Below are 22,797 nucleotides of genomic sequence, written 5' to 3' on the forward strand. Positions count from 1 at the left end.
ATTGGAGCTCATGGAACCATCTATTTTGCCATGGTATTGCCCTGGAAATGAGTCTAGTATTCCTGATGGTAATGCAGCTTACATGTTACCCAGCCCTGGCACCACCTTCCTCTGTATATTAGGAGTATATTAAAAGCATTTATCACTTTTTGACAACTCAGGATAGGAAATGAAACAGCAATATACTGGCTGCTGTAATACCATATAGTTCCATGCTCAACCAGTAGCTCAAACTTCTGATAGATGTGAAATACTCCTCAGTGGGACAGTGTGTCATGCAGTGACAACAAAAGATGAAAAATTTAGGGGTTCCCCTCCCATTATTAAAGAAATTACTCCCTGCCTTTTTCTATGTATGAGTACTTTGCAGAGTGACTTATTAGGAGAATTTAATGGAAAAACTGAACTAAAGGGATGTTGAAAAAAAAGACAAACACAAATCATTTTATCAAAGTTATAAGAGTTACAACATAAGGTTTGGACTTTATTCCAGATTTTGGGAATTTGAAACTGGGCTGCCTTTTTTGTCCTGATGAAATTATTGTAGCAGATGAGGCAACACATCTCTAGACAGAAAGCCGAGGCCTCTAAAGACTCTAGCTCGGGTGTGCTTGAGTCAAAGGTTGCCCTTACAAGGTAATTGATTGCTAATCTGTGACTGGATACCTGCTTACAATAACGATGTCATTGGTCTTAAGAGCAGCAGTCCTTTGTATGGACATAGGCAGTTTAATACTGGAAAATAAAAGGCTGATGTTGTACTTTGCAGCACAATGACACCAAATTAGAATTCTAGCAGAAAAGGTTTACAGGTTGACCAGCTCTTCTGAGTTAGGACACATTAATTCTCAAGAGAAATATGAGTACCTAGCATGAAGGCACAAAGATTAGTCTTACACTAACATGAATTTATTTTTTTTTCTTCTTGCTACTAAGTCTCATGAAAAGGGCAGATTTCAGGAAAGTAGAAGAAGTGCTTAGAAGACCGATTGTTTCATAAATGCTTCTAGTGGAAGAGTATAGGATCATGTAAGTCTGCTCTATGCTCTTGCATTTCTGATCTTGCCAGGAGGATATAATAATATGAGGCATTCTTGAACCACGTCAGTGTTGCTGTGTCTTGTGGCTTCTTCCCAGATTCAGGTCAGGAAGATTTCGGACTGAAAGAGACTGAACCTGGACAGTTCAGGGCTTGCTCCATCTCCTGGATTTGGTCTCGCAGATACTGAATTTCTAGCTGCTGCATTTCTATGATTTTTTCACTTTCCATCTGTGGATTCAACCTCAGGACAGCTGGGCTGGACAGAAGTTCACTGGAGGGAGCTAGAAGATAAAATAGAGAGGACACAGTGCAGTAACAGAAGTCCAGCTAATGCAGTTCTTTGGCATGGACAAAGGAAAGCATCTTTCAGGGTTGAAGAAGTAGATCTAAATAGTAAGAATCTGCAGAATTTAGCAGGTTCTACAATTAACATTAAAATTAACAGGTACCACCAGGCAGACAAGCTAGAAAGAAACACAAACAGTAACAGAGTTGTTCACCAAGGACAAAAAGAAATTCTGCCATGAGTACTGACAATATGGAAAATACACAAGAACTATTCACCTGTGTCTTGAATTGACTTTTTGTTCTTGTTTAATCTCAGTGCTGACTGGAGGTCGTGCACCTGTGCGTTGGCCACCCTCAGTTCTTGCCTCAAGTCATTAATTTCCTTAATCAGACTCATATTTTCCTGCAAAAACAACATGCTCTATAAGGAAAGGCACAGGTACTATCTGGCTGGGCAATATGAATCTTCGTATCTTTGAGAAAGACACTGGAAAGTTTAGAATCAGTATCACAAGCAGAAGGTACCAGGCAATCAGGAGAGTACACAACATTTCAGGAAAGATCACATTAGATGTGACTCAGAACATGACAGTATTCAAACCACATTAGCTCAAAAAACTAATATTTGTTTTGCTTTTCTGATTGCAGCCGCACTCCAAGGTATTATGTTCCTTGCCAATTCCAAAGGGAAGCTCAGGGCTTTCCTAAATGGATCCAGTTAATTCAGAATTAATGCAAAGAATTCCCATCTCTCCCTCCAGTGTGTATTATTTTGCTTTTCATTTGTCACTGTGTATTTGTTCACTTAAATTATCTTTATCTCCTTGGAATTACTCAAAGCCCTCTTCATTAATTCTGACAGACATTACTTTTCCACACTCCTTCCAAATTATTGGGAAATATATAAAGCATGTGGAGACTTGAGGTACCTACTGCTATCATGCTGTTATAAGGAAAAGTTAGCAATGTATTCATATTTTGTTCTTTCTTTTTTTTCTTAGTCTGTTTTTAGTCTATAAAAGTTCAATCCTCTAACTTTTTAGTAGCCTACCATGAAGCATCTTCCTGAAGGAGCTGTGAAAGTGCCAGTGAATGTAATTTGCCCATTGTTGCAACAGATTTTTAAAGACTTCAGCAAAACCAGTATGGGTTAATACTATTTAAGGATGATAACACTGCTGCTCATGATTTAGAAACAGGAGCACCATTAACTAAATATTTCTTTTCTGTATTCAAGAGAGTGAAGTGGAATTGTATATTTGCCTCTTACAAGGACAGTGAAATACCTTACAACATCAATAACTAGGGCAAATGTTAAATGGCTCCCATCATACTTGAACCAAGAACAGCAACTATTTCAGCTACCTGTGGTGTGTTTTTTAGAACTTTTGGAACACACTTGGCAATATTTAAAAAAGATAGATGTCAAAAAGGCATGTTTAGGGTATCTCACAATACCAGTCTCAAGCAGTAGGGAACCCACTGAAACAACAGGAGATAAGAACAAGGATTAATGAAATTTTCCCATTAAAATCGTGTCTTCAAATCTTGCTTTCTACATTTGTTTTAATGATAATTTTGGTTGATAGAGATAATTATGTTGCCACAAAAGATTGTGCAAAGCATACAGCTCAGTTCTTTTGAGTATACTTATAAAAGTGTTGGCACCACACAGCTGCAGGCTGGTCAGAAGTGAAGTACAAAGCTCACTGCACCTCTCAGTATGTGGCTGCACTCAGAGTGTTCAAGTTGGCAGCAATAGCTCAGGGCATGTGTGTGGAAGGATTATCAAGATTTTACACTAAGGCAAGTGCAGAAGCTGTGCTTTAGTTTCTCCTCAGCTGAAAGTCACTGACTGGAGGAAGAGTGTGGTATTCATTAGGATCTGAACTTGTTGGGCAAGAAGAGTCACTCTTGCAGTGGTTATGTTGGGCTATAAATGCAGCAGGAGTTGGTGTGCTCAGGCAGCTCTGGAACTGTAATATTTTCTTGTGTCTCACTTGTCTAGTGCAAGCCTTTAAATACAGATGAAATTCGACTCTATGCATTTATTCCAGAGCTTGATCCTGAAAGAACACATGAAGAGGGTAACTTCCAATAATCAGTCAAAGTAATTTTCTGTTGACCAGCTTTCAGGGTTGGGTCATAGCATTTGCCTGTAGGTGTACTTTAGTCAGAAGCACCTTCATATGTTCAGTCCAAGAGATTACCTGCTGCTGTCAAATGAAGATCTTGCTTTTGGTCTATCAGAAAATATAATACAGAGTATCTTGTCTGAAGCAATCTGGTCTATGTAGAAATGTCTTGTTTGGTTTGCTTGGTGCTAAAAGACTGTTGGTTGACACTGATAATATTTTCCTGAAGAGGCCTTCTCTCCAGAGAGATTAGCCTTTAATTCAATATTTGCATTCTGACAGAATGCTTGCACTGCAATGCAACATCACAGAATGGATATATAAAATAAATGTTCATGGGAAAGCTCATTGTCACGGGATGTGGCAAAGAACCAATTGTTTCAGAAAAGGGACTGATCAAAGCACAGATAATGAAGCCATCAGGTACAATGACACGTCATATGGATACAATCTACAGTCTAGGAAGTCCCTACAGTGCTGATTGTCAGAGACAGGTAGGACATAGAGAAAATTTAATCCTATATGGGCTTCAACTACTTCAAGGTTATTCAGTGTCTCTGTTTTTATGTATCCAAAGAAGCCATTACATATACAGAAGGCTGGAGGAAAAACTAATAGCTGAATAACAGGCAACTTGTCAACTGGTAAGAATAACTAAAATTATCTTGACAGTTCTAGTCATCTGTTGCAGCAGTGTACCTATGAGTAATCTCTCAAAGAGGAGGGCATAACTCTGAAAATGTAAGCACAACTCAAGAATAATAGGAATACAGAGCTAGAAGACTGTCAAGATGTCATTTGCTTTTTCAAAGCAAATCCTCACAGAAGTTTGTCTAAACTAGTCTTAAAAGCCCCTGTGAAAGACTGGAAGGCCATGATAATTCCTGCTGGTTGTAAAACCTCATTAATCTACTGGACTTCAGAGAACTGCTTTTTCTTTGAAGGAACCAGGCTGGTTAGAATCTTTGATATCTTCATCTTCCAGATGTTTTATTAATTTGGTTTTAATCATCATTTCATGTTAGGCTTACTGATCCAAGACATCATCAAGTATTATCATTATGAACACCATCTGTCACCCTATTCCAGTAAGGAAATTCTTTGGGTTATTTTCTGAACCCATCTCATTTTGTGCCAAAGGAAACATCTAACTCACAGAAAGAGTAAAAAAAAAAAAATTAAAATAGCATCAGGGAAGAAGATTGTTGTCTAGCCCTGAAGAAGCAAATGATGAATAAATAGCAAACAACAGATGACTTAGGAGGAGATGAGATTTAATGATCCTGAGGAAGCATAATAAAGTAACAATGTAGAAAGGGCTATTGAGGGGAAAAGGAAGTGCTGACTGAGCAGAAGGAGAGCATGTTAAGAAGAGACTAGAAAAGCTGTCCTCCTAAGATGTCTGGTGTGGAGCTCTAGGTCCTCCCACTCCAGATAAAAACAAATTGGATCTTTGACCCCAGTAGTCACCAGTTTACTTTGCCTTGTAAGAAACAAGGATTCTGAGCAAAAGATCTTAGTACAAATAGACAAATTCTCCATGTATTTCTGAACTTCCTTGGAAATTTTGGATGTGAAAAGCAGAAAGTTCTTCTGAATTCACACCAGTAGGCATGGGACTGTGTGGACAAAGAATGTTTTTTTTCCTTTTTCTTCCTCCAAAATTACTTCCTAAACATTACTACACAGCAAATACAGCTTGACACCCAAACAAGGGCAAATTGACTATAATGGCATTTATAAATACTGTTTAAAAATAAAAATAGGTACATTAATTTCTTTAAAAGCATCCTTGCAAACAGAAGTTCCCCATCTCCTTTCAGGGAATGGGAAATAAACAAAAGGCATTTCTGACTTCTGAGATCTTGCTCTTTTTGTTCAAAATAGTTAATGGAAACACTTGAAAAATGTAGAAATTTCTGGCAAGAAAGCCAAACAAAAGTATTTCAAAGTCCTAAGAAACCATAACAGAAAGATTAATAAAGTCTCTTTTGTGCAGCCACTTCCTTTGTTTCCATTCCATACCACAAGGAAAAGGCTTATTACCTGCATGATACGCATGTAAGCAGTGTGGTGCATTTCCTTATCCTTCATACCCTTCTTCCTTAAAACTGCCAAATTCCTCTCATTATACTCTTGCTGTTTCTTGTACTGCTGCTGCAAATCTCCATCTTCTGCTTGAGCCTCCACCTGAGAGGGCACAGAATGTTGTCTCAGTTATTCCACTACTTGACAAAGTCATGGGCAAGGAGAAGGCAAGGGTCCTGACTCACCATGCCTGGCTGATGTACATACTTGGTGTAGAGCTCATGGATACCATCTTTCATTTTTTTGGAATCGTTAATGAATCTCACACAATTAAGAAGATCTGCCTTAAATCGTTTGATGAGGGTTTCCATATTTTGTTTCTGCAAGAATGATGTAGTCACATTCTTATTTGGTCCATTAGAACAATCCATCGTGCAATTCTCTAGAAAGTCTAGTGGAACTGGTGAAAACTCTCATATACTTCCTTCCACTTCATTAAAACAAAATTAATTAACAACTCACAGGGAATGTGAGCACTATGTGTTGAACAGCTGTCATAGATTTTAAGAATAATAATAAACCAAGATACTTTTATTAGGTAATATCAGTGACAACCTGCAAAGATGACAACTGAAAAACAGTGGCTCATTCCCAAACACAGAATCACAGAATATGCTAAGTTGGAAGAGACCCACCAGGATCATTGAGTCCAACTCAGCCCTGCACAGGACATCCCCAGGAGCCACATCATGTGTCTGAGAGCATTGTCCAAGTGCTGTCCTGCCTTCTTGTTTAGAAACAACACACCAACAGTTAAGGAGAGAAGGCAAGGGGCAAAACATATCAGACACATGCACAGTTTGCTGATTTCACATCAAGCCTGCCTTCTCATTCTCTCTTGGTTTCTGCAAGGCCTCTCTACCTGTTTCCTCACTTATGCACTGCCTGCTACGCCCCTCCACCTTCACCTGCAGTCCCTTTTCGTCCCTCATGTCTGATATGCCTTCAAACAAGAGGTCCTCGACTCCTCCATTAATGAAACCTTCCTCTCTGCTATCCTGCTAATGTAGGTGGTATCCTACATGCTGCTCCTGTTTAGGCCAAGTGTCCCCAAATTTCAGACTTGGGCAGGAACAAGTAGTTCAGCATTCACCTCACTGTTCTCTTAAATTGTCTCTTCAGGACAATATGTGTTGACTCATAATAACTGGATTTTTTTTTTAATATGAAAGCTCCAAGCTGGTTTCAGGCTTTGAAGTTTGTGTCTTTGTCCCCACTGACCAGAGACTCTCTTGGTCCTTGGACACAGCACCCCTGAAGTAACTGCTTGCTCAGATTAATGCTTCACCAGTGTTCTGTCCCCATCGATGTCATTCTGTAGGATCTGCATGGTGGGAGTATCCCATACCTTTTCCATCTCTTTGTGCACCTCACCAGCAGTTGCCTTCTGTTTCTGTTGCAGTTGTGTGATGGTCAGCTTCAGCTCTACGCTCTCCTTGCGGAATTGTTCCAGCTGCTCCTCCATCTGAAAGGAAGCAGAAGGAGGAAATCAGGGCTAAAAGGAGATGTGAAAAAACAACACATAACAGGAAAACCAGAGGCTGGAAATACAGTCTTGAGGGAATAGGTCCCCCTTCAGGTTGAATGACAACATGAGAAATGTCAATTTTGTAACAAGACTGCCCTCTGGCAGACTATACAGAAACCACACAAATGAATGTGCAACTCCTTTTGAGTCACATTAATTTAAATCATGTGATACCCTCTAAATTCATTGAGCTGAGCGGGAGCTCTACTGCTCCACCTGAATAAAAATGGATGAGGGGGAAATGTACAGCATAAGGGCTACAATAACTAGGCCCTGATACTGAAAAGAAACAAATGGATTGAAAACTGTGGGTATATTTGCAGAAAACACAGGAAAAAACAATAAGGGTACTACAGCATTTACTTATGGCACAAGATGGTGACCAGAAAAGACAACAGAGATTTAATCTTGCTACTCTGAAATACATACAAATTGTTCATTAGTTTGCATTTTATTTAAAAGACTATGTCACCATAGTCCTAGTTTGGTTGAGCTAAGGATACATCTGTGCAGAAATCATAGTAAGCTTCTATCATAAATAAGTCCCTCAAAGAATTTGCTACATGCTAACTATAAATATGTTCAAATTTCCCATTTATCAACTGATGAATATAATTTGTCATGTATCTAACCCCTAGCAGAGCTATATTTGCATAAATCTGCAACATTTCTGAGAGAAGAAATTTACTGTCTTCTGCCAGATCAGTAAAAGCAGTGTCTTGCAAATGCTATAGGGCACATGGAGGGCAACCACATAAGGATAAGATTTATTTTTAAGCAAAATTTAGAATTACATACAGGAACTTAAATAGCTATGTTGATCACTGGTAGTATGTGATAGAAAATTAAATACTTATTTTCTACCGATATTTTTATTAGCTGCACAGACATTGAATCAGTGCTATGAATGCTTGAAAGAAGTCAAGGAACAACCAGGGTGAACTTTCATGGACTTGTTGGGTCATGTTTGTATTTAGACATGGCCACATGAGAGTGTTACTCACCTCATGGATCTGTTTCTTCATTGTCTCAATATCATTTTCACGTGACTCTATTTGCTTCTTAAACTCCTCTATTCTGTTACTCAGTACAAACTTGAAATTTTGCAGTTCCTGATTTTTCATTTTTAGATCATATACATGCTTCTCCTGGAAGAAATGGTTACAGAGATCTGAATCAGATCTAGCACTCTCACATAGATCCCTAGAACAAGACACAAATATGGAAGAGAACAAACCAGCAGTCACAGATCTTGTGGAACTCCAGTAGCAAACCTACAGGTTAGACGTGAAGGGGCAAAAAATGCTGATTCATCTACAGATCCCAGAACAGGGGATGAGAAAGTCAACATCCTGAACTTGAGCTCCCCAAGAAAAGCTTAGAATGCCAAGCAGAAACCAAAATCCCAAACTGGAGATCACAAATTCCTTAAGTTGAAATCGAGTGTCCAGTCATGGGATATTATCACAACATATACTATTAAAATAAATATCTCTATTCAATTAAGGGAGGTGATTTTTACCTCATCCAATTGTCCACTTTCTCACCTTCTCTAGAATAGTTTCAGTTCTCTCTTTAACATCTGTCTTTAGTGCCAAGATGTCCTTTTCCAGTGATTTAATGATGTCTTGCAGCTTCTGCTGTTCCAGTCTCATTTCCTCAATATCCCTGTTTCGGTCCTTGAGCTCTTTCTGTAGGCTGTTCAACTAGAGAGGCAAACTAGTAAGAACTTAACAGTCTCCAAAAGCTTGGTCCTCCTATTCTGTAGGATACTTTGTAGACAGTGTGGGATAAAGGATATCAAATTAAGATATGATGAAGGAGCAGCAAGCACATCAGGTGAATGCCTCTAACTCAAAAGGGGGTTGAGTATCCATTTTTGCTTTTTCTGTATATTCTGACAAGGATACCTGCTGCACTAGAAGGAAGGAAGGAAGGAAATTGCATCCAGCAGCAAGAAGGGTATGGATATTATACCTAAGCATCAGCTGCAGCTAACACTCAGTCCATGGAATATTCTGATGAGGTGAAGGCAATACATCTCTAAAGATGCAAGACTAGAAGGGTGCCCAGTTCATAGCTCTTGGGTACCCTCAAAATCCGTGCCTCAGTACTAAGATCTGCAAAACCAAGGAAGCCGGAACCAATGAATGGCGCTGGACAAACTGTAAGGACACATGCAGAAATACCCAAGGTCTAAAAGACAAACTAAAGACAGTACCATGATAGCAGAGGGTTTGAAAAGAACCTCTGTCTCCAGATAGATACTGGAGAAAATGAAAAAGAAAAAATGTCTCTCTAACATCCTTAGGCAAATGTAATACCCAGAAAATAAAAGAGGTAAAATATTTTATATCTCCTTAAAACTCCCATTAAAGCCAAAAAAAAAGATGATGCAAACAAAACACAGGGATAATTGCATCTAATGAAGCAGTAGAAGTATTTAACTAATAAAGGAAAGTATTCAATGATAGAAAAATTAAAAGTTCATTTCTTTCCTGTCATAGGATGCACAATATTATTTATAGTTTAAAACTATGTAGATCAGATAAAGCGTACTAATAAAAACATACCTCCTTTATCATCTATCTCTAATTATATCAGCAATGCAATCAGCAGACAGCTTCTTCTTCTGCCCAAATACTCTAAACATTCAAATTAACCTATGATGGGGCTATTGTTCTCATATGAAATACCACATATTTACAGACTAGATTAACGGACTAAATTGACATGCCATTAATCACATTCAATCCTCAGTTACAGGTCTTCTTGTGCATGTCTGATACTAGCACAGAATAAAAGATACCCTTTTATTCATGACTCCTATTTCTCCTTTCAGTTGCATGTTGGACTCCTTTTCTTCCAAGAGCTGTTTCTCATACTTGTCTTTGAGTTCTGAGATTTCTTTGTCTCCATCTTCATAAATTTGTTTCTCCATTTCTTCATGTGCTTCAATCTGCTTCCTTATATTCTCCTTTGCCTGCAGTTAAGGAAAACAAACATGAGAGAAGGCAAGTGTAAGAGACCAATAAAGGAGAGAAGTAAAATGTTATTTGTAACTGTGTTTCTCCTGGGAGAATCTATGTTTAATGGAACAATTAATTGCAGCAATATCATCTAAGATAACTTTTTAGTGGATTAAACTAACTTTAGAAATTGGTAACATACACATTGCAGTTCTTTTTTTTTTTTTTTTAATAATTCTTAAGACTTGAAAGCTTCAAGTTAGGAATCTAGCCCAAATACTAACATCAGCAAATTTGTTAGGGCTGTAGAAATCACAAACCAGTATCACTTAGGATCTTTTAAAATTGCTGTTTCTAATGCAATCAAAATTGCTGTTTCTTCCAGGCTGTGTGCAAATCAAGCTTCCTACCTCTTCCAGCAGAACAGATTTATGTTTAAGTTTTTTCTCATAATGTTCTTTCAGCTCTGCCACAGCCCTGATTTTGCTTTCCTCCAACTTGTGCAATTGTTTCTCATATTCCTCCTCCATCTTCTGAGATTTCACCTGAAGCTCCTGGTATTTCTCACTTTCCATTGAGAGTTTCTGACTACTGTCAGATTCTGTTAACAGGAATCATGGAATGGATAAAATTAATAGAAAAGAGGAGTGAATCCTATCCTTCTGCAGCTATCACTGCCTTATTATTTACTATCTTTTTGGCAGCTGGTTGCAATAAATTACAAGTATTTGTAATTTGGAAGTATTTAATCACTTTCTTCATCAGTTATACAGGGACTTTAGACTGTAGCTATGCAAAATTGACAACTAATTTAGGCATTTCCTTGGGATGATAACCATGGCAGAGCTGTATGAGCTCAAGTGCTACAAAGTATGAGTAGGCAATGCAATTATTTATGGAGGGACTCCTTGGTACTAATCTGCAGTATTTTTATCTTGCTTACAAATTTGGAGTCCAGGTATTTCCAGGCTGTACCTTCTTGCTGAATGGAATAACTGCACTGTTATTCCACAGTCAGCTGTGCATAAAATAAATGAAGACATTACTAATGTCAAGAACCTCTAAGATACAAGGCCCACATGCATGTTCTCATCATGGGCATGTGCATGGTGAAGTTTAGACAACCATTTGGTCTGCACCAAATACCTACATGACATACATCCATTTTTCTTTATACTTCTGCTCTAGTAATCCCTCCCTGTCACATCATTTGCTATCAATACAGCATTTTCCTCAGTTTCTATTTACAAACATTTCTTATAGTCTAACCTAGCTGTTGCACCTCCCTGGCCTGTTTATCCATCATCTCAGACAGTTGAACCTCGTATTGTAGCTGCTGTTTTTCTTTCTCTTCCTGTAAAATCTGTGGGAAGAAAAAAAAAGAAAAATACATTTTAATTTGAAACTGGACAAAGCAATGTCGAAATTGTTTGTGCTCTTGCCCCTGGTGAGGCATACACGACAGAAATATGTTTGAAATCTCTTACCAAAACTGAGGTGCCATGTGTTACTAAAACAAGTTTTCCCACATATTAGTTTGTTTTGACAAGTTAAGCTAAGGAAAAGCAGCAAACAGCATTCATATAATACAAGGTACTGATCTTAATCTAAAAAGTTAAGTTTGTGAGCTACAAAAGCCTCCACTCCTTTATGTATGCCTGCCTGAGGAGAATTTGCAGTTCCATAAATTATTGTCCAGATATTAAAGTTCAAGCTGCTTCCTGTCTCACTTGAAGCAATTTTGAGGTCTTAAAATGCTGACATTTGCATAGTATGACATAAACCTATGCAAGAGTGAATTTTAAATGCCATTCACTTGAAATGTCAGCCTACCACTATAAATTACTTAATCTTCTTAAAAAACACAAAGAACTGGAGCAAGAAAACAGCTGAGAAATTTCACAGAGATGCTAGGAATTGTACCATAGTTATATTGTTTTCACCTTCTTATTGCAACAACTGCATGGGTCTTGCATAAGCAGAAATATTCCATTTGTCTGATGAATACAACTAGAAAGTTTAGCCCTTTCAGTCTGAAGTTGTTATTCAGTTTAATCTTAACATGTACTGATACTTGGACAGGCAGTCCAACTTGCCTGCCTAGAGAATTATATTCATCTTCAAAGGCATTTGTTTGTAAGGCTATAATCAACAACTCTAAAGAATTTTCAGTGTAGCTGGGATTATTATAAATCTATAGCCAAGCACTACTTATCAAAAGACCTGAAGAACCACAGAAAAAAAAACAGCAGAGATAAAAAAGAGGTATAGGAATCCACAAGAAATTAAATGGCTTTCTTGTACAAGGTTAGGTTCTACAAAAGAGAGGAAAAGTAGAAAGGTTAGAACTCAGCTTATTTAGATAAAAAAGCCCACAATGAGACAAGCCAAAGAATCTGAATAAATACTTGAAGAAAACATTAAAATGAATAATTAAACCTCCTCAAAAAATGAATATCAAAAACCTACTGAAACAATTGTAGGGCCAAAAAGAGCACTTGAAAATTAGAAACCTGTAAAATACTACAACTAGTAAGTCACTTGGTAAGCTTTCATACTAAACTCCTTTATGTGGAGTCAAACAGAAATACCGTTTGAAGGGACTATGCACAACTTGACAAAATAAGCAGTAACAAATCACCAGAACAGGACAATATTCACCCAAAAGCTCAAAAAGAACATGAGTTTGACAGGATTGAATCATGTGATATATAATCCCTTACTTTTGAGCTGTTTTACTGCCAGAGAAATTACTACTGAATCCCTTGCCTTCTACATCTAAAAGAATTCCAGAAATATAACAAATTACAGGTCAGAAACCCAGTGTGTGCACCAAACAGATGGACAGAATAGCATTATCAGACACAGATAAATAGGACACTGGGAAGAATTATCATAGCCTTTGCTTTTCAGGGGAGCCCTACTTCATAACCACGAAGAAATCAATAAGCACACAAACAGAAGACATGCAGGGAATATATTTTACCTTTCTTTTCAAAAAACATACAAGAAACCTCAGCAGATGTTCTTAAAAATCTAAGCAGACAGGACATAAAGAAGGCAGTATGAAGGAGAATAATTGTTAGATCCTGCAGCAGCTGCAGCCTTATATGGAAAGGAGCTTTTAGGGCACAGTGCCATTTCTACTACTGATCCTCAGGCTCAGGCAGCATTTATTGTGCTGGTTTTATGTGAAGATACTTACAGGCTACCTAGGAGAGCTCTTGCATTCCCTTGTACTATAAGATACTTGACACAAAGATAGTTTCATGCTTTATAAATATCAAGAACATCTTAAATTGGAAAGGAATTATTTTAGATGCTGTATGGCATTTCTACATATGTAATGCAAGCTTGAATTCAACTCTTCAGTGAATGATTTCTTAGTATTTGGTTCTGCAACATGAATCATACCTGGTGCTTAGTTTTAAGGGAGTCTATTTCCTGAGCGAAATTCTCTTCCAATGCTTTTATTTTTCCTTCACAGTACATGTCCTTGAGACGTAGCTCGTAATCACTTTCTGTCTTTAGATCTCTCACAAAAATCTGCAGGTCTAGTATTGCCTGACTCTGTCAGGACAGATGAGAAAACAGTTTTAAGAGAGAGCATATTTGCTGTTAGCAACAGCTTGTTAAGGATGTTTTATTTACATGCACATATTTATGAAAACAGCCTTTACAAAGAATCTTCAGACAGACGACCAAGAACTTCTAGAAGTAAAGTTTCTTTGCTCAGAAGATAGTTTATAGAAATTCATCTTCTGACTTCTCTACTCCATTAGAAGTGTTTTCAAGAGATTGGGGAAAGTATTAGAGAAAAATCTAATCCGCAGTTGCTGTTTGTACAATGCTGTTTGCATATTGACAAGCCACTGCAGCAACTTTCTGTAACATCTTTGACCAAAGCCATATAGGACTGGCTGGTAACAAGCATTATGAAAATGCAATTCACAGAAATCCCGTGGTTTATGTTCACAAGTTGCTCCTCCTACCTTCTCGTCTATATCTGATCTCATGATCAACACTTCCTCAGCATACTCAAATTCCTGCTCTCCTTTAACTGCCCCACCTTCTTTATCATACACTTTCCAGATAAATACACAGCCATCCTCTGAGGCAGTCAGTAGAAATTGGTCATCACTTGTTATTGTCATCTTAGAAGGAAGAGACAACAAAATAATGGATGAGACATGGAAGAATGGAGACACAGTTTTATTTTACACCACATTTTTCTCCCCACCCCCATATTCTCTTTATTTCTACCCCAGAAAGTCAACTGTGGAAATAATAACACAGTCCCACTACCAACATTTTGATTATGTCTCCTACTCCTGTTCCACTCTGGTTGAAACAACAAAGGGAAGGAAAAGAATATATGTAGATACTGGATCTGCTTTTTTTAAAAATCATAGGAGGATTTTTAAAAACCTGAAACAGAAAAGACCTTCTAGACAATTATAGCACAGACAGGCAATTTACATGACAATTCCAAAGGACTCTAGTGTTTTTCTTTGAGAAGTTGCATGAGCACAGATGGCTAAATGCTTTCTTTTGAAGGTACAACTACGCTCAGCAAGAACTATGTAGTAGTAACTGCTGTCACCTCCTCCAGACCTCCTGTGGCTGCCTGATCTGGCATAGGGTACCTGGGAGCTGATACAGCTTACAGCTGAGGTGAAAGTAGAGTTACAGTAACTGAAGTTCATATTTTAATGTTGGACTGTGCAAGGATAAGTCAAGGTGCTGTAGTTGACAGTGGCACTCAAAATACCAAAATTATGACCAGTTTTAACAACACAGAACATGTGGCTTCCTGGAGAATGGGGACCTACCAAAGCACACTGAGGGAGCGGGCAGAAGTGCCCACTGGGCCATTTCAGTCATTTGGCAGCAGTACTGGCTCACTAGAGAAGTCTCAGCTGTCTGGAAATGGGTGAATGTGATGCCCCTCACAAGAGAAAGTGGTGCAGGAACCATCCCTGGAGATATTTAAGAGATGTGTAGATGTGGTGCTTGAGGACATGGTTTACTGTAGACTTGGCAGTGGTGGGTTAACAGTTGCACTTCGTGACCTAAAAGCTCTTTTCCAACCTAAAAGATTCTATGACAAAATTACCTTTCTCTTTCCAAAAGGAGCTGTATCAAAGTTCTCCATCCAATATGCCCTGTTTTGTAATCTGGTGCAAGCCACTTTTTAGTCAACAGCTTATTCTCTGACACATCTAGAGACAGGACTCCTATGAATGCTTTGATATTCATTCTCCATGTGCAGACTCAGCCTTAATTTTAACATATTATGCTATGAATTGAGAAGGAGGAACAGCCCTAAAGGAGCTGGTGGTGCAGCTGGCACCACAGGGAAAAGAAAGAACTCTGTGCTACCTTTGTAACAGCACCTGCATGGGCCTGGAACTCGCTGAAATCCTTCTTCAGAGTTAATGGGTACTTCATAGCTCGAATTGTCCCCAGGGAGGTACCAACAAATATCACGCGCCCAGAACGAGAGACAGCGACAGTCGTATAAACAACGTCGTAGGCAGGCACCTCGTGCTGGATCTACAACACAAACCAACACACAAACCACCACACAAACCCTGTATTACAGTAACTATTCCATTATGTATTGCATGAACAATAGTTATACCACTGCCTGCAGCACATAATGCAGTTAAAAGAATCTATATGTCCATAGAAATATAGCCCCAACAGGAAATAGTATTAAGTTTTATACATTTTTTTAAAAATTTAGATTTAGAAGAAATACTTAGATATAAATCTCTATATTTGTTATAGTTACCAGTGATCTAAAAGATCTAATGGTTATCACAATTTACTACTTTTCTGGAAAAAAATGCATGTAGATATAGTGACAGATGTGATACACTTGCATTTCAGCAGAACAGCTGATACAATATTGCCTAGTTAGTTTGTTAGCTGGATTAGAAGATTTCTAGGTAAATGAAAGTAAAATTACAAAAATATAAAACTATGACAAAATTTTAAGTTTCATTGTAAAGGACATAAGAACACAAAAGTGTCAGTAAATATCACAGCTTTCAAAACCAGACTGATTCCTGGTTACCAAATGGATGCTAAGGAAAGCAAAGCACCAGTACCCTCCCCAGAGAATGTAGCAAAATCCAGGAGTATTTGTTAGCTCACCAAAGATTCTGAAATTTCTTTGAGAGTTTGGTCAGATCCAACAGCAAAGATAATTTTGGCATCATAAGTCAGGGAAATGCTGCTGTACATGCAGGTCTTGAGCACACACTCTGATTCCTTTTTACCTGTCGACAAATTCCACTCATAGACAGCACCATGTGTGTCACAGGAGACAAATTTACTGTCATCTGCACTCCATTTAATTGCATGTACCTGGCAAAAGCAAAACATACCAAGGAGCTTGATATGTAGATCATAGACACACAGGATAGAGTCATTGTAGTGGTAAAGCTATGACAACTTCAGAACCATACTTCAAAGTCTTACTAAAAAACCTCTGGCTATTTCTCAACCAATTCTATTTTAGCATTAGAAAAAACCAAAACCAGTAAGAACTACTTTATGAACACACTATCAGGAAAAAGTTCATTTCAATATGGAGTAGTAGATTTTATTTTTATAATATATTACTGGGATATTTCATTTTCTTCAGCCAGCTGCCAATCGTTCACCTCCAATTTAAGGGGCACGCTTTTCAGGTGTATCTAGTGCATGAACATTTTGCCTTCTGACCAATGAAAACTGAGTTTTCTATTTCTGTTTTTACTTTTTGGGGCCATCTCAAGATCCAAAATTGTACTTTACTTCTTCAAAATGCATTTTATCAACTAGTTAATATGTTAATAAGTTGTACTGTATAAGATTTGTTTACTAACCTTCCCAGTATGTCCTTTTAGATTAGTAACATTCTCAAAGGTGATGCTGGAATAAATTTGAATCACATTTCCATTTACTGCAGCAAAAAGATGGCCTCCATTACTGAACGAGCACTACGAAAAGAACATAACCATCCATTACTCTAGATGGAATGGATAAAAACATTCATGCATTGAATTTCAATTATATCCTTTAATATCAAATTGTTGTATGAAAAGAAAACTCCACGACATAATTAGCCACTTAAGAGTTTTGTTAATCAATGCTTTCCCCTGTAAAATTCAGTTCTGGAGTATTTCTGAGCAAATTATCCCTTCTGCTGCTTCATAGATACACACTTACACATCAGCCTCTGGGCCTGTTCTCCAATAGTCAGAATCAATATCTCTAAGCTTTGATATACAACATCCAATATCCTATTAGGATGTATTGGAGAAGTTTTTATTTTCTGTCATGTTCTTCAGCACTCTGTTCTCCGTAACTCCCCAATTTCATTTTTGCACTGCTCCTTACCTCTCTACACTTTTTCACAGCAAACTCCTTCAAAACATGCATATCCTCATACAGGAGACTTATAAATCGTAGTTTGTCAGAAAACCCAACCAAACAGAAAAGGCCAGTGGGATGAAGTGATACTGTGTATGCTTCCTCCTGATATTCCTTACACAGCTGCAAAGTGCTGAAAGAGAAAACCATTGAGCAGTATGGAACAGAACAAACTCCCCATTGCACACTTGACAGGATATTATCCGGCCCAGCAAGGACGTCTGCAGCTAAAATCAGACTCTGCCTTGCTCTTGAGGAAGTGTGTTGTTATTCAGTTAAGTAATGATCACAGAGATGTTACATGAAACAAAAGAAAATTTGACTTTCTGGTTCACAGAGAAGGTGTGGAAGGTGCAAGAGCAAATCTTTGTGTACTGTAATATAATGAAGAAGGTAAGTGAATTTCTGATTGCAATCCTACACAAGCATCTCTTGAGATTTGTTTTTCCCTCCAGGGAACCTCAAGAGCTGGAGTAATTTTGCTTAAGATCTAGGCCTAAGAAGTGGGATATGGGGCAACAGTATCTTAACACAAAGCTGAATGAAGGAGTTTTTCCCAAAACACAAGAAGTCTGACACAAAAATAACTTAATAGAAAAGGTTTTGTATTCTTTTGGCACCAGTTTTAAAGGCACTGCATATTCACACTCCCCAAATCATGTTAGTAATACCATTTACATCCCACACCACACAAGAATTTTACCAGAACAACACTCTCATTCATATGAGATTGCTGCTGTTGCCTCCTAAATACAATATACAAAAAAGTAAGAGGTAATAACAAATACAAACAACTCTTTACTTTGTCTTGTAATTCCAGATGCGGACAGATCTATCCAGGGAACACGTAGCAAGAATAGGTTTCCAAATACACATGTCCAGACCAGTGACTGAATTAGAATGCAATGGGAAATTCATATATGCAAAATAAGATATCTTCTCCTGAGAAGGAATGAGAACATGAAGAAATCACAAATATTTCATTGCAGGCAGTAAGGCAGATTAAAAAAAAAAAAAAATCTATCATGGGTCTTTGCATACAGTTGTAGAATAGATTTGAGGGAACCACCTAATCCTTTCACTGCACTGGTCTGAACACAACAATGCTAAAAGCCTAACAATGTCAGTTTTAAGTTTATAACTAATAATCAAGAAAAGTGATGCAGGGCAGAGCAGTGAGAGCAGAACATAATTGTAGGTATATAAAAAAAGGCAAATTAGATAAATAAATAAAACTGGACCTGAAAAAATTCAGTTAATACCTTCTGGTCAGGCAGATACTTTAAAAAAATCAAGTGCTAGTGATAGAAAACTTCACTAGGATGTCTAGCTACCACATGCTGGAAGTGAAGCACCAATAAAATTTTAGGCTGCATGTGGAAACAGAACTCCTAACTACAACTCCTATTCCTGTAAAGATTTTTCTGTATGCCTGTACACAGGTTAGGTATACTCAATTACATAAAAGTCTATTTCAAGATAATACATTTTTCACTTATCTTTGTGTTATTTAATTCCTTCAGAGTAGGGAAGGTTTTCATTATGTTTGTATTTCATAGAGAGGTTTCACTTCTAGCTAAGACTTCAATAACTATCATTTTGGAGTAAAAGAAGATTCCCATGGCTGTTCCAGCTTTATCATTGCAATAAAGTTTGTGCATATTACAGTGGAGCATGAACCACAGAGTTACATTGAGGATATCTCAGTTAAAGCCTGAGTGAAGTGGTTCAGCAGTAACAGGCACCCTTTAATGGTCTTAAGTGTTCTCTGTCATTCTGCTGAAAAGCTTCAGATGTTCACAGGGAAAGAGGCTTGAGCAAGGGGCTAAAAAACACTGCCCTCAGAGAAGCACACAGAGCACTTCAGATCTTGAGCTTTAAGGGTCCATTTGAAGGATTTAATGAGAATGCATCACAGAAAACAATACTGACAGGCCTGTATCATTACAATACTGGACATGAAAGCTGTGGAATGAGACTGAACTGCACTTACCCTTATAAGTTTGGTGGAAAACATAGTAAACATGTAGATCTGACTTTTATTTGTGCCAACGACCATCATTTCCTCAGAAGGGCTGAAGCATATACATGCAATGTCCTGTCTGCTTGACTTTTTTGGCTCAGTGCTAAACTGGTCTTGAGGCAGCTGCACAAAAAAGGCATCCCATGGGTTGTGCCAGGTTTCCATATTTTGGTAGTAGGCATGCACACACACAAACTTTTATTGTAATGCTCCTCTAATAAGCACATTCATAATATCAGCAAGACAACTTGGATATTAAATAGCACATAACTACTGCAAGGCATGGAATAGAGGACAAGAGAACAACCTAATGGTATTCATAACATCACAGCTGAAACGAAGTATCAGGGGACACTTCAGCAGTAATGTGAATTACTGCAATAAACAAGAATTAAAATGGTAGTAGAAAAATATCAAGAAAAAAATAACAAGTGTCAGAATGAGAACTGCCTAAAAACTGTGGTTAGAATAAGAGCTCTTTGTAATGTATCATTAAGGTAGATAAGTCTTATTACAGGATCTCATGCATAGGGAAGATATGACCTTTTAGAATGAGAGTATGGAATCTTGACTAGATTGTTAGAGTTAAATATTCTTATACAGAGATTTCAGTAGGTCAATGCATACAGTTTGCTATAGAACAGTTAAACAGTTAGAAGGATTATTTAAGTGTGCACAGGTCTCATGACAGCTGTAATAAATACTTGAGGGGAGAAAAGCTCTCCTTGGAAAAAAAATCAAGTAGCCAGGTTCTTCAAAACTGATCTAAACTACCTCTTAGTCCCCAAAGTCTCCACAAATAAAAGTTTCTTAAAGTTTTCCTAAGGTTTAGCACCCTCAAAGCACATTTTATATGTGGGAAGGAAAGATACAGAACTACCTTTCAAAAGGTCATCAGGCACTGACTTTCAGTGTTACCTCTGGCAACTCCTTTCAACATCACCAGGACAGTTAGCTAATCCTTACAATGCAGTTTAGCAGTGTGCTAAAAATTATTATTCATAACTGAATCAGAAACACAGTTCTCTAAACAGGGCTCTGCTGCATAATTGATTACAAAAGCTTTTTTCCTCCTTACCCAGACTTCTTGTCTCTCCTCATAGACTTCCTTTTCACCAGTCTTTTCAAACAGAAGAACAACTCCTGGGCTAGGTGAACATGCAAAACCTTTGGAATATGCTGCAACTGCAGATATTTGAGGCAAAGAATGCTGTTGTAAATCATTATCTTCAAAGGCCAGTCCACTAGAAACACCAGAAATGCAATTAGGAAATCCATAAAGACTTAAAAATAAAGAAGCACAAATAAAAAAATGCTAAGCAGCAGCTGACAAACTGGACAGGAAGGAAGTAACTAATCCTGCAAAACCATGGGACTATTACTAATAACAGTGAAGAGATTTACCTCTCATATTCATTTGTTGTATCTTCTTGATTCCTGGGTGTTTTTCTGTACTCCAAACTTTTCTCCCAGTGCAGCTCTCCAGTTTCAAACAAGCTAAGTTTGCCTGTGTCAGTGCCACATATAACTTCCTCCTCAGACAGCCAGGCGTGGCACAAGTAGTTTTCTGGCTGTCCCCTTTGTAAATTCATCTGCTTTAAATATCCTTCACTGTACTTGAAAAGTTTAAAAAAGCCATTTCCAGTGATACAAACCTGGGTATTATCTTGAGGATTAAAGCTCACCTGTGGAACAAAAAAGAGAGGAAGTATTTTTTCCAGCTATGTTCATAAATAAGCAATGATTATTCCTGAATACTTTCTGTACCAGATACAGGAAAATAAACAAAGGAAGATGGTTAATAGAATATTGGAATACCAAATATTACCAAATACCAACAGAATACAGGAATACCAAAGAGAGTAAGAATTAGCCACCATAACTCCAGACTGCAGTTTTCCCCCTTTGAAAAGTGTGTCTATTAAAGTTAAATTACTAAAGTAAGGCCAAAATACCTCTTTACTACTGATTAACAAATTTTTCCAGTAACAAGCTTCCTGAAAAGTGGGACCATCTGTTCTCAAAAGGCCAGGAATAAGTTCTGTATACCTGTGTTTCAGGCTAACATGAATTCACATAATTAGGTGTTTATTTGTGAAAATTATGGAATAGCCATCTCAATACTCAACATGAAGGATAGGAAGAGTAGTTTGAAGTAATTTTTTATGCTTAATGGGACTTTACACAGCCAGTCTTTACATTCCCCTCTCTTTAAGAGTTGAGGTCATGAATTCAGTAGGTCAGCCAACCTCTGCTTGTAGCTGTACCCCAGAAAAAATGTCAGCTGGAGTTCAACCAACACATGGACTGAAACTACCAGACCTCCCTACTACATAAAAGAATCTAAAAAGGAGCACCCAAACCTGGATGCAGAAATTATTTGTGCCATCAGCCTGCTCCTAACCACTCATCTCCTCCACTCTGAACACAGAAGACTGCAGGAAGGAAAAGGTGCAGAGCGCTTCCAAGAAGTGTGTTACAACTACTGGGCACAGCCCAGTAGCAGTGGCACCATGACATAGATCTCATGTGATATAAGAGAATCTCATGTGATACAACAGATACAGACATGAGAATGTCTCTTATGGGTCAGTGCAAAACTTTATTTAGCCTAGTGTCCTATTGCTGAGGGAGGCTAACAGCAGATGCAAGAAAAGTCAGAGAAACTATGAAATATACATTGTGGAGCCCTCTCCTCCGGAGTTCGGAGCCGTTACCTGGCAGGGGCCGCCGCCCGCGGCCTGCAGGCGCACGGCCGCCGCCAGCTGCCGCTTCTCCCACAGCCAGCAGGCGAGGTGGCCCTCGGGGGGCGCCGTGGCGGCCGCCAGGAGCCGGCAGTCGGGGGAGAAGGCGAGGGACACGGCCTGCCGCGCCGGCAGCTCCTCGGCCGCCAGCACCTTGCGGCGCCGCGCCCGCTCCGCCGTCAGCTCATAGACCGCCAGCACCGGCTGCTCCCCCGCCGCCTCCGACAGCGCCAGGAACCGCCGGTCGGGACTGACGGCCAGCGCCTGCACGCCCCGGCTCTTCTCCGTGCCTGCGGGGAGCAGAGCGGTCAGCAGTCGGGACCGGGACCGGGACCGGGGTTAGGGTGGGGACCGGGGTCGGCGCCACCTGGGATGAAGTTGTGCCACTTGTGCTCGAGGTGCAGGCGCAGGCAGCCCGCCCCCGCGGCGTGCAGCACCACCTGCTCCTCCAGGAAGCAGACGCCGCCGGCCACCCGCGGCCGGCAGCCGAACACGGCCACGGGCTGCACGGCCGCCGCCGCCATGCCGCCGCCGCTGTCGCCGTGGTGACCGCGG

The 22,797-nt window shown here is 38.9% G+C and overlaps 1 protein-coding gene across 1 annotated transcript; it reads right to left on the reverse strand.

Moving 5' to 3' along the window:
- Positions 1–443: 443 nt before the first annotated feature.
- On the reverse strand, positions 444–22,766 carry CFAP57 (cilia and flagella associated protein 57). The gene is made up of 22 exons (XM_021527799.2): positions 22,610–22,766; positions 22,216–22,532; positions 20,903–21,183; positions 20,577–20,742; positions 19,469–19,621; positions 18,278–18,417; positions 17,443–17,608; positions 16,929–17,042; positions 16,213–16,425; positions 15,433–15,606; positions 14,043–14,204; positions 13,465–13,620; positions 11,320–11,413; positions 10,461–10,651; positions 9,891–10,064; positions 8,629–8,787; positions 8,086–8,229; positions 6,902–7,018; positions 5,739–5,873; positions 5,512–5,655; positions 1,607–1,733; positions 444–1,323 (listed from the first exon to the last, which is right to left on the reverse strand). The coding sequence occupies exons 1-22, from the start codon at positions 22,764–22,766 to the stop codon at positions 1,145–1,147; spliced, it is 3,663 nt and encodes a 1,220-aa protein (XP_021383474.2). The 3' UTR covers positions 444–1,144.
- Between the last annotated feature and the right edge of the window lie 31 nt (positions 22,767–22,797).

Source organism: Lonchura striata, chromosome 9, assembly GCF_046129695.1.
Source record: "Lonchura striata isolate bLonStr1 chromosome 9, bLonStr1.mat, whole genome shotgun sequence".
Taxonomy (NCBI): domain Eukaryota; kingdom Metazoa; phylum Chordata; class Aves; order Passeriformes; family Estrildidae; genus Lonchura; species Lonchura striata.